Source organism: Oryzias latipes, chromosome 23 (assembly GCF_002234675.1).
Source record: "Oryzias latipes chromosome 23, ASM223467v1".
Classification (NCBI taxonomy): Eukaryota; Metazoa; Chordata; class Actinopteri; order Beloniformes; family Adrianichthyidae; genus Oryzias; species Oryzias latipes.
Window position 1 is genome coordinate 609,070 of NC_019881.2, and position 12,478 is coordinate 621,547.

General features: G+C 46.0%; 1 protein-coding gene across 1 annotated transcript in view; it reads right to left on the reverse strand.

Moving 5' to 3' along the window:
• Positions 1-987: 987 nt before the first annotated feature.
• Positions 988-12,478, reverse strand: part of LOC101173669 (ATP-binding cassette sub-family D member 2) — a 28,984-nt gene continuing 17,493 nt past the window's right edge. Inside the window, exons 6-10 of the mRNA XM_004082836.4 lie at positions 8,738-8,883; positions 4,920-5,065; positions 3,012-3,096; positions 1,969-2,094; positions 988-1,888 (exon numbers count right to left, since the gene is read on the reverse strand). Coding sequence (XP_004082884.1) covers positions 1,684-1,888; positions 1,969-2,094; positions 3,012-3,096; positions 4,920-5,065; positions 8,738-8,883 — 708 coding nt within the window. The 3' untranslated portion in view covers positions 988-1,683. The remainder of the gene's footprint in view (positions 1,889-1,968; positions 2,095-3,011; positions 3,097-4,919; positions 5,066-8,737; positions 8,884-12,478) is intronic.

Sequence of the window (12,478 nt, forward strand, 5' to 3'; positions counted from 1 at the left end):
TTCTTAAACACGTACAACAGAATGGCGAGCCGGGCGTTGGCCCCGCCTTTAGCCCCTAAGACTCATGGGAAATGTGGAATCGCGGATGTAAATTTCCTCATCATAACTGAGGGATGTAATGTTGATTATATGGTTACTGTTTGTAATTTTATGTATGATACCTAGATTGTCAATAAGTAAAAAAAAAATGAAATAAAAACACCATAACTGAGGGACTTGTGAACAGAATAGAGCTCCATGCTGTTTGACAGATGTCGATACACTTAAATACGTAACCCAGAGGCAAAACTGGCACCACCCACAATGTGCTAATGAATTGCACTCACTCTGGGATGCTGGGCGTGATCTATCAGGATGACAATACCGGCTAACACATGCGCGGCTTGTACTCTGACGCGGCTTGTGTATGTATAAAAGCAGTCAAACACGTGAATATGGGTGGGTGCGGCTTGTAATCGGGTGCGCTTTGTAGTCCGGAATTTACGGTAAATAGTTTAACATTCTACTGCATTTGAGTCTGAGATTCAGGTATTTGGAGTTGCCTTTGATTCTTTGACATTCAGCTTAAAGATTAGTGGATACAGTTTCATCTTCAATGCATTCATTAAATATCTTGCTGTCCATACTACTAATTAATAACTACTAACATATTCCTATCTATTCCTGCCATGTCTTCCACATCTCTGACATGCTTCAGTCTCTCTTCAGTGACGGTGTCGGATTTATAATCAAATGTAATAATAACCCACTGGCTTGTGCCTTCGTTGTTGCTGTTTAACATTGTTTTGTATTGAATTGTTACATTCAATAAAGTTTGAAAAAAAAAAAAGTAGTGAGCGCGTGCCGCGTGGTGCTCGGCAGTGAAAGCCGCGCGGGAGCAGGCGGGAGAGAAGGAGAAGTGATCAAAGGTTTCCCATAGAAACCCTTGAAGTCTGAACACAGGACTAGCAGAAAAAGTGAATTATAAAGACGAGGTAAATCTACACGTTTTCGCAAAATTTACTTTATTGAAAAAGGTGAAGAATATATAAACCGTTAGATATTTTAGTGGCCCGAGCGGACAAGTGAAAAGTAAAGTCTTGTGGTCCGCACTGCTCGAAAAACAGGACCGGGCCAGCGGACAAATGGCTATGTCGAGCCCTGCAAAGTGTAGTCTCGAAGACGTTTTCTCATTTTTCTGGAAACAAGTACCGACTTTCTAGAGATCAGCAGGCCGAGCGTGGACGCGTCCTCCGCCTGCTCGCCTCACGTTTGCACATACGTGTCCGGCCCCCACCATAACCCAGAATGCAGCAGGTGGGGGCCGGGGCCACTGAGCGTTGTAATAATAAACCACGGAGAGTCTGCATCTGAGCCGGTGTGGCAGAGGGAACACGCCAGATCTACACAAAAGCACATCCTAACAACAACCAGTTATCCAGAGGGAAACAGGAACGCACTGGAATACTGCTCTGGAAACCCGAGTGGCTCCACATTCGTGTCCTCGTTCAGCAGCAGAGTCAAGTGCCAGATCTGAACTGACCAGCTCTACGCTTTGACTGCTGAGGATTTTCCAACAGGAATCAGGAAAATGAGGAAACGCTAAGAACAGAAGACAAAAGCAGCTTTGCTACTTGGATGGAGAGCAAAGGAAAACCCACACACGAAAGACGGCCTTCTTCTTCTTTCGTCGGGGGGGGGGGCTCACTCCTCCGCCGTCTTGAGGACGGAGTCGTCTCCCAGGATCTTGCACAGCTCGTTGAGGCGAAGCTGCATCTCAGGAATGCCGGCCAGCTGGGCCTCCAGCCGCTGCTTCTCCTCCGTCAGGGAGAGGCGCGTGGCCGAGTCCAGCTGCTCGAAGCGCCAGCCGCCCACGCCGTCGAACTGCAGCAGGTGGGTGTGGTACTTCCTTCAAGGAAAGACAGCGCTTTGAGAAAACACCTGAAAGGAGAGCAGGACTCTCACGGGTGTCAATCAGGACCCACTGACCACAGGGAGGGCCGGTGAGTGATGGACAGCAACGAGATGCCCGTGTCCTTGGCGGCCTGGAAGATCTTTCCCTCCACGTCGATGCTCACGGCGCTGGTACACTCGTCCAGCAGGGCGTACTTGGGCCTGACGGACAGGAAGACATTTCAGTCGAGTTCAGGACAGAAAGGTCAGACGTAAAGGATGAGGACAGAATCCGTTCAGCCGTGTTTCATTCTGCTACCTTTATCCGGGTTTTATTTGGGGGGGAGGGGTCAAATGCTTCATTTTCATCTATAAGTTTTGTGGTGGTGAAAACCTGTTGACTTGCCTGAACGCCTCCTTACCTTCCCAGCGCACGCAGGACGCCGCCCTGCTGCTCCGCCCACAACGCCACAGCTGCTTTCTATGAGTTAACCATTCTTATTTAGGATAACGGGTAACGGGAGGGCCGATCTATCGGACATTTAACCGTGGAGTGAGGAATGTCATCATGCTTTATGGCAGGGCTTCTCAAAGTTTTGTAGCAGAGGGCCAAATTAAGAACTCGCCATTAGACTGGGGGACAATTTTGGTGAAAAAAAAGCTGATAAACAGAAAAAGTAGATTTTATTAACTTGTGTCATTTTTACAGTTACCCAGGCCCTCCAGATGTTTTCCAGAGGTTGCTGTCCAGATCTTCTACTCGTCTAGTAATAATCATTTGACAGACAGATGGACAACAGCTACTTTCAGCATCCGTTCTTTTTATAAACTCCCCACCAGAACCACAACGTAGCTACTAGCTTCTGTCTCAGCTTCACTGGATTTATGAAAAATGTTAGTAGAGCCAAGTGCAATTTGCCTAATAACCACTAAAAGTAAAAAAAAGTGACTAATCTAACAATTATTCTGGAACTTGACTGTTGATTTCTGTGATGGTTTAGCAAATTGAAAACTGCTTCCATGAAATCGTTTTGTTTGACCTCTGTGACCTCTGTGAGGAGGGTCAGCAACACACATTTTTTCCTAAATGATGTGAGTTGATTGCAACGGCACAGATCCACAAGGCTGTCAGGCCGTACCTGTGGTAGAACATCCGGGCCATCCCCATCCTCTGCTTCTCGCCTCCAGACAGCACGTCTTTCCAGTCCAGCTCAGCATCCCAGCCTGGACAAAGGACGGTATTACAAAGGCTTCTCCTTTATGACACACACTTGCTTTATGGACACATCATCTGCAGGGCAATTTACCTAGAGCAGTTGTTTCCCAACCCAGGTCCCTGGTCCCTGTTTAGACACACCTGACTTTCATGACTGTCATTGTCTGCTTCTGCAGAGGATCACTTGCATCAGGTGTGCATAGGCCGGCCAACATGGGAACCATGCAGGAAGGTGAGCCGCCAGGACCAGGGTGGGGAAACACCCATTACTCCAAACCAAAGTGGTCCAAACCAACTCAGGACGTAGTGTTACCCCAACTTCTGTTAGAGGCATTTCCTGAATCTGCTTCAAACCCTTCCGGTTATGGCTCTGAATGTCATCATATCTCAATTATCTTCTTGCTTTTCCAGCTTTGGGTCTCAGGACCACAATGTCAAGCTAAGTTTGCATCGATCGCCATCGATCGTCAGGGCCGTCCAGTCTCATGTACTGAAGAGACTAGAGGTGGGGCGGGGCGAGCGACAGGCGCGGCGTGGCCGTTTGGCACCAGTGGGTTTGGTTTCGGGCATCGTGTCCAGAATTCCAGTGGCTGACCTTTGGAGAAGAGTTTGTGTCAGGGTCTAGGATTCGCCCCATGATGTAATCAGTGGGTGGAGTCCACAACCAGGATGGGGGAGAATCTGACGGTTCTCTTCCTGAACTTTATGGTATTCTTCTCACTTCTATCAAGGTCAAGGCAATGAGTAAAAAGTGAGTTGTTCCGTCCTTGCACTGCTGCTGGTCAGCCAGTCTTGAAATGGGTCACAGATGCGGACGCCCGGCTGAAAGCAGCTGTCATTCAGATGAAGCTCCTCCCACAGTAGACTGGACCTCCCCGCACTGAGAGGGTCTCTGAAGGATCGCGTGCACCCAGACCGCATTACTGGTACTTTAGTACAGTTCTTAAAGATAAGTAAACAGGGTCTATCAACATCATGTGTGTCTCCCAAGCTTTGACTGTAAATGGGACATAAAATCAATTCTTTCATGTAGCCATGAGGCTAAAAACAATAGCTCCTCCCACTCGCGGCGGGAACATCAAGACATGTTTGGACAGGAGTTGAGCAGCGAATCTGAAAGAGAGGCGGTGGAGGCAAATCTGAATGTGGATTGTGTTGGTGTGAAGGCAGGATGCCGAACAGAAACCTTCTCAGAGGAAACATCTCACCGTGACGCCATCAAGGAAGCATTTCTATCAGCTGTCCAAACCTTTTGGGCTGAATCTGTTCAATAGTAGAAGCTTTTGAGTGTTGGGAACCCTATGAAGGAAGCTAGATTTATTTAAATCTGTGCCTTTCTGAGGATGCAACACTAATCCTTCCATCAGTCTAAGTTTCCATCTTTCCCTAACTATCTTTTCCAGTGAGGGAGTAACTCTGACCTCTCCAAACCCCATGACTAAGTGTTAGAGTGGAAAGCTACAGCGTCCATAAGAGCAGTTTGTTCTGTGTCTTTGGCTCATAGCTGGGACTCTCAGCAGACTTTAACCACTAAGATCTGTGCTGCTTTTACATAAGTCCATTTATTTCTGCAAGCACTTTTTCCCACTGTTCCCACAATGCATCTACTCATGCACTAAATCCTCTTTCAGCATTAAGATGTCTACAGTAGTCGGCCTGCAACAATAGTCTCATTTGTTGGGCTGCCTGTCAGTCACACGGTTCAGTTTAGGGATTCCAACACACAACCTCATTTGTTTGATCTCCGACACGAGAGCAGCAGCTCCTTATAGACTGTAACCAAAATCTTTGTTTGGAAACCACACTTCACTCATTCTGACCAAACACCCACCTCCTTCTCTGGTGACGATGTGATTCAGGTTGACTATGTCCAAAATGGCCTCCAGGTCCTTGTCGCCGAGTCCTCTGGCAGACATGTCCTCGGCGGTGTCCGGGTAGATCACCTGGTCCCTCAGGGAGCCCATGGACATGTATGGCCTGGTGGGACACGCATGTCATCAAGGATTGGTACATGAAAGAACCTAGGGAAAGACCGGGATTGTTGTCTTGACGCGTCGTGGCATGACGTTGTCATGGAAACGAGGGGGGCCTATCATCCTGGACATAAAAGATTCATGGCTCTGCAGGAGGGAGGGGGTCACGGCCGTTCCTCTGACGAAGCGTGGATACAGTTACAGATGGGGGAGTACCACCCCAGCATGGGGCTGCACCATGTCACTCTGGGGGAGGTAGTTGGTTTTAATAGAACCGCGTCATCAGCATGTGTGCAGTCTTAAAGAACCACAATGAAAACTGGGATTTTGGTATTTGGAACAGGTTCTTCTGCTACTTTTTTGATGTTTTTTTTTCTATATCTTGATGTGAATCAGCAGCTTTTTGAACAAGATGGTATGTGTTACGTAGAAAATACGCTGGGCGGGGCACAAGCTTCCTGCTCTGCTCCATTCTGATGCATCCACCTGTAGACCGGATCCATGAGCGTCTGTCCTCGTCCCAGCTGGCATCTGGCTCAAAACTGTTGGGCTACTTGGCTGCAATATTGCTCGCCATTTTAGTTGCATCGCTAACGTTAGGCCGGGGGTGTGAGGGGCTGTAAGCTAGCAGTATAGAGAGATAGCTCAGACATGGTGGGGCTGCGTTAACACGACCCAACGGCCTCACTTACAACTCAGGGGGGAAATTCTAACAAACCACTTTCTGGAAAATGACACCTTTTTTTTAATTTGGGCTAAAAACAGCATCATCATAATTAAGAAGCTTTATTGCTACAGCACTGTCTCTTTAAGTGCTTCACAATACAAGGAAGACTGAAGAAAGTTTAAAATTAGGCAAATTAAGAACAACATTAATAATAGTGTAAAATGACAACAAGCAGTCAGCCATAAAATACATCAAAGATAAATAGGAATGTGATAAAAACAAATAAAATACAACTTCTCCATGTTAAAAAGACTTCAACCAGTCATGAACGCTGACTGATGTTCTAGTGGAGACAGTAGGACCGTATGGTCAAAAGCTGCTGTCAAGTCCAACAGCACCACGGCGACGTCACTGAGGACCTTCAGCAGGCCGGACTCTGTGCTGTGCCGCGATCTAAAACCTGACTGAAACTTCCCAAAAAGAAAATTGCTTCTAAAAAGGACTGCAACTGCTAAAAAGCGACTTTTTCCAACAACTTAGATAAAAAGATAAATGTGGAAACGGGTTTAAAATGAGATAAAATGAGGCTTTTAAGAAGAGGCTTAACCAGTGCATGTTTAAAAGCAGACAGGATAACCCCAGAGCTTGAAGAAGTGGTAATAAAATCAAAAGTCCAGGCCTTACAGGCCGGAACTTGCGAAAACTTTGCGAAACTTTTTTTTTTTACTAGGGGGGGCCTTGCAAAAAAATCTACCGTAATTTCCGGACTATAAGCCGCTACTTTTGTCATGCGCGCACAGCCCTGCGGCTTACACACTGACGCGGCTAATTTGTGGATTTATTTGGCAGCCGCCTTGATGCACTTTCTGTCTTAGAGCAGAGGTTGAATGCGTTATCCAACTCCAAGGGACAAGCCATTTATTTTCAACACACCCCTAAGCAGCCAAACAGCATGGACCTGACTTCAGGTCTTAGACACTTCAGTCATGGTTCAACAAAAAGAAACACGCATGCCCGGCCGCATCCCACAATCCTTTGGTGCCTTTAGACCCAACGTGCACGTGATCACCACTACAATATGATGCAGCTTTCAAGTTAAAAGCAGCGTGAAAAAATCCACCAACGGGTTTGGAAAAGCCGGTCAGCTGCGTGACGGAGAGAACAGCGCAACTCAGGAGTGGATTTACCTCAGAGTCACAGTGACACTAACCCATATATTAGCAGCTCCGTAATATACGAGATGATCTTCTAAGCGTGCTTTTATTAGGGTTATTATGAAGCGCCTGTTCGCTCATTTTATCTTTAATCTGTGTGGTCAGTGCTTTTTTGTGGCAGAATGAAGCCGGAAGAACGGTTAGGTGAAGACTAACAGGCGCTAACAACATTTAGCCTGGATGAACATGAATCCATGCGGGAAAAACTGCAATCTGCAGCTTGGCTGAATGTAAATATGTGGGAATAACATCAGCCTTTATTTTGTCAGGACACGACTGGAAACACAAATCCATGTGATTGTTTGAACAGTTTCTAAGGACTGAGCGGAATTTTACTTTGAAAAGCTCACACCGCCCCAAAGCCGCCGTGTGAGCTGGAGACATGTTCTCCTGCTGCTCGTTCACATAGAGCTGCGGGACAGATGGCAGTCTGAAGGCTCCCACACGTAACAACGCATCCTCTCTCGCCCCTCATCCACAAAACGTACAGTATTAAGTCGGATTGCTCTGCACGGACACGATTCGCTCCGTCCACCGGCAGCCGCGCGCAGCGATCGGGCGCAATGGGGATGAAGCGCTACTCTCTGGAGCCGCCCTCGCGAGGCGTGTCGGAGAAGATAGGAAGGGAAGACAAGGAGCCCGCGGGGCGAGGGCGGAGCGCAGAGGCGTCCGCGGAGCAACAGTGTGCCACTGTTGTGGAAGGAAACTTCTGGCGCACGTGCGCGCGTATCGCGCTTTTCAGTCGCCGCTGCTTAATTTTACTGGTGTGTTTTTTTAACCAGCCCTGTTACTACCATAATGCTGCCGCGGCACAAACGGAAGGAGAGCTGCCCCCCCCCCCACATCTCCCCTCCATCCACCGCTGCTCCTTGCTCATTCTTTAAACACTGACAACAGTGTGCCGACCTAGGGATTAGCCCCGCCTTAAGCCCCTAAGACTCATGGGAAATGGGGAATCGCAGGTGTAAATTTCCTCATCATAACTGAGGGATGTAATGTTGATTATTTGGTTACTGTTTGTAATTTTATGTATGATACCTCTATTGTCAATAAGTAAAAAAAAAAAAAAAAAACTGAGGAACTTGTGAACAGAAGTGAGGTGCATGCTGTTTGGCAGATGAGCTGATGCTATCTGACTCCTCCCACAGTGAGGTTTAAAGCTGCATCCAGTCTGTGAGTCAGGACATGCTTTGTCAGGCTGGCCGTGTTGCTTAATGCATGTGGTTTGTACGCTGATGCGGCTTATGTATGTTAGAAAGAAGCTTAATACGTGACAATGAGTGGGTGCGGCTTGTGATCGGGTGCGCTCTATGACCCGGAAATTACAGTAATTGAGAAGCACTCCTCTGTGTTAATCTGAATGTGTGGAGTTATGCGGCCCTTCAATGGACTAGCAAAGCCTTTGCCTAACAGTAGCTGACTTCTAAAGTTGTCACACCATATTGTGATCAGGTAAAGTTCTGACAGGTGAACAGCCCATAAAGCCTCATTGGTTTCTGCATTGCACCTTGTAGGATATAACGTTAGCATTTGGACAGAGCAAAAACAGACACATTTTGCTTTGTACTGCCAGCAAACAGCTGCCTTCTATTAACCAAAGCTTAAACCAAATTTTCTGATGCAACAGAAGAGAATTTCACTTGTAAAGCAGCTAATCCACATCGTCTAGGTGGTATATATTTCACTCCATGCAGAGTTTTTTTACACGGGTCTTGATACTTAATAATCTGAAGATCCAACCCTGTGTGTGTATCTGCTGTTGTGCAGTAACACATCACTGCAGGACTGTTTGTACCTCTGAGGGATGTAAAACATGTGCTGTGGAGAAGGTTTGTGCAGTCGGCCTCCGTAGACGGGCCACAAGCCACTCAGGATCCGGAACAGGGAGCTTTTTCCACAGCCGTTGGGCCCAGTGATCAAGAGATGCATCCCTTCCTCCACCTGTGAGGACGAGACAAATGATTCACACCAGCTGATTACATGGCGCCATGACAAGGTTGGACGTGGAACTTGAAGGAGACCATCAAGTTGTGTGTTGATGCCTTAAACCACAGATGACCATCTAGAGCAGGGGGGCTTTGTGGGTAGATCACAGGCCATCAGAGATAAACAACCAGAAAAAATACAAATAGATTTTTTTAAATCCGTCAGCGAATCATCATCTTTGCCATGAATTACGTGACTTGATTGACATGCAGAACATCCCGTGATCCATAGGTCACTGCACGCGCGTGTTTAAATACGCCGAGCGCCGCTGTGCGCCTAGTGCCCCGGTGGAGGACCAGGCACTCTGGCCTGCAGGAGGGGTTATTGAAGCCCGGGTCGCCCTGCGTGCGTCCTCTAACAGGAACAAGACGGAGACGCCCCGTCTGACCCAGCCGTCCCGCCACGGCGCCTGCTGCCGGCTCCACAGTTCCCGCCTGGAGGATCCCAGCCCACCAAAGCAGCAGTGTTTTGCTGAAGTCTGCGCCTCTGGAGCCACGGAGAAGGGGACGCCCTTTGTTCAGCTGTGGTTAAGCCAGGCTCGCTTTACAAATGTCATGCCCCGCCCCCCCATTACATGATTTACAGCAGAGCAGAAAAACGATCGTTGCTGCTTTCTGTGTCCATAAGAAAACACCTCATTTGTTTTAATTATAGATTAATACAAAAATATATGAATACACACAACAGATATCTCCTCACAAAGATTTGTGTACTCTTACTGAGTAGTTTTTGAATTGTTAGTACATAAACATAGTATTTAGATTTTAAATTCTTAATTCCTAGTACAGTACATGATCATATTGTTTCTGGGGGGCTCGCCTCACACCAACTTGGTTTGTATCCCACTATTTTGTGTGGAGTTTGCGTGTTCTCCTCGTGTGTGTGCGTCTTCTCTGGACGCTGGTTTCATTCCACGGTCCATCCTTCATACGTCAATCAATAATATCTAATTTCCCCTTTTGACCAACTTAATATTTAAGAGTCTCATGTGTCATTTTGCACAAGTTAATGTGTCTATTTATGGAGTAACAATGTATGTGAATGTATGTATATCTGATATATCCCTGTATAGATATACATTTCTGTTGTCTGTCTTGTTTAGTTTCATTTTTGTTTTGATTGTTTGAAATACGCCATTTTCAAATCCAAATCAAGGTGTGCGGCTCTGCAATGGACTGGCGAGGGGTTCAGGGTGTACCCCACCTCCACCCAACAGTAGAAGGGACAGGCTCCAGCAACCCTAATGGCTCCAACAGGCAGTATTTTGATCCGTTCACACAGTGTTACTCTGAAAACCTGCTCTCTGACCACCAGCACCTCCCAACCCCCAAAAACGAGCGGGTTCTCACGAGCTAACATCGACTAGTAAGACCCGCCCCTTCCAGGAAGAGTCTGTGCTGCCAGCACCGCCCCCAGGCTAACAGACACACCAACTTTCTCTGGGGAGCTGGTGGCGTTTGGCAAAAACCTTTTGCTTTTCTATGCACAATATGCACATCCATCTTTGTAAACTTTTGTTTTTGGGGGCAAAACGCAGACAGGCTGCCAAGGCCGGATTTAGGATGACGTCATGAAATGGGCGCCACCCTCACGGAGAGAAAGGCGGAGCCTCAGAAAACGAGTCATCTTACTTCCAGGTTTGAAAAATAACTCAGGAAAATGACAAATATTTAATAAAAATGTGTGTTCCAAAGGTAAGATATTATCAGAAACATGGATATTGTTTACTATGAAAGGCTTACTAATAGCTTGGCATATGACCTTTAAATTATTTAGCCAAATTTCGGGTTTGACTTCATCTACACAAACATTTAAAGTTCTCTTTTGTGTTCACTTCTGTTTTATCACAGCAGTTTCATTGCTCCTGTAGGTTAGTTGAGGTCATTGAGCTCGTTTTCATTAGACAGCATTTTTGCTTTTTAAATTTGAATCCAGGAGTTTTCATTTCCAGGGTTCCAGCGCTGACATCCTGGTGGTTACCCGGATCAGGTGCGTTTGCCATTTAAGAGGCTAAAACGGCAGGTTAGTTGGTAAATATGTAGGAAAGTGACGTATGGATAACTTCCTTTATAGGCCTTTGACACACCAACAGTGTTGAGTCTTTTCAAAGGAACTGCTTCTCTATTTGCTCTGTGCAGTTCATAGCCTATGTTTCCATTTTATCTAAAACTAAGAGTTGGGTTCTCCATTTGGGTTTCCTGCACCTTGACTTTAGCAAAAATAAACTATATTATTAAATTACATCACCGTGATCTAAGTGTGAAATACAATGCCACTTTAGAGATTGTTACGCTTTACTTCCACAGGTTTTCCAAACTCCTAACCTTTAACTCATGAGATGTTGCCGGTGAAAGCTGAAAAACGTGCTCTTTGACCTACCGTAACTCTCTGACCGTTTATGGGATCAATGTGAATCAGCCGATTCTGATGTAGAGAAAAGTGCAACACATTACTGCTGCACAGTGTTGCATTTCGGAGCAACACTAGTGTTAGCAACACTAACAACAGAATCCTTTAGAGTGCCATTAACTGCGTGAATAGAAGAGTTAAGGAAGTTCGTAGCATGTCAAAGGGTTAAGACTTCAGTGTAATTCAAGAGAAATGTGTCCATTTTGAACACAGCAACACTATGAGAAACGGAATGACGTTTGAACATCAATAACGAGTCTTCTGTAAAGAATTACCGTAACTTGCACAACACTACTTACGGTAGCTAGTCCTCCAACATAAAACATTACATTCCTACACAGTTGAACACAGGAATTCTTCAGAGACTCTTGTTCCAATAACTGTAGTTTAGAATCTTCTTCATGCTTTTAGCGTATGGTTTTCACACTGGACTGTCACATGTACGCATGTTGGTACTTCCATGTTTTGAAAAGGATGCTTTCCAGACATCCCTCCCTAATCTGAGTCCCTGATTGATCAAAGTTCAACTGGTTTAACATTCAGTTCAATGGCTGCACGTTTTGCATGTAAAGTCCAAATGCAAGGTTTACTCCGCTAGGTGTCATAAATATGCATTTAGCTGCTGGTGCTCACACAGCGGACAAGCTAAGAGTGGCAGGTGTCTTCTTTTGCTTTTTTTACTGTTTACTAGCGTTTGTCTGCCACCTACAATTGGTAGAGGCTGCAAAGTCAAAGGGTTGAAAATCCCGTAAATCTTCATCCAGGCTTTTTCCTTCACAGCAGTATTTCTATAAATGTATGTCTTGGCTTCATATGACTCCAGGCGGACACAAACAGCAACTATTAGATTCTGCACTGTGATCTATTTTTTAACAGTTGTACCTCCGTGTTCTGAAAAGGATACTAACTACACACCACTACCAAAGCAGACTCCCTTACTGGTCATGGTTCAGCGTTTTCACAATTTTGAAGTCAACTGATTGAACTTCCAGTGTGCGGTCAATGAATGCCTGATTGGTAATTAAAGCCCGAGACTGGACTTAGAAACTTGCATCATGACGTGTGGATGGAAGAGTTCTGGACACGGAAGCCTCAAATAAGGGTTTATGTGTTTTGCATAGACTTTTCATTGGAGGTGGAC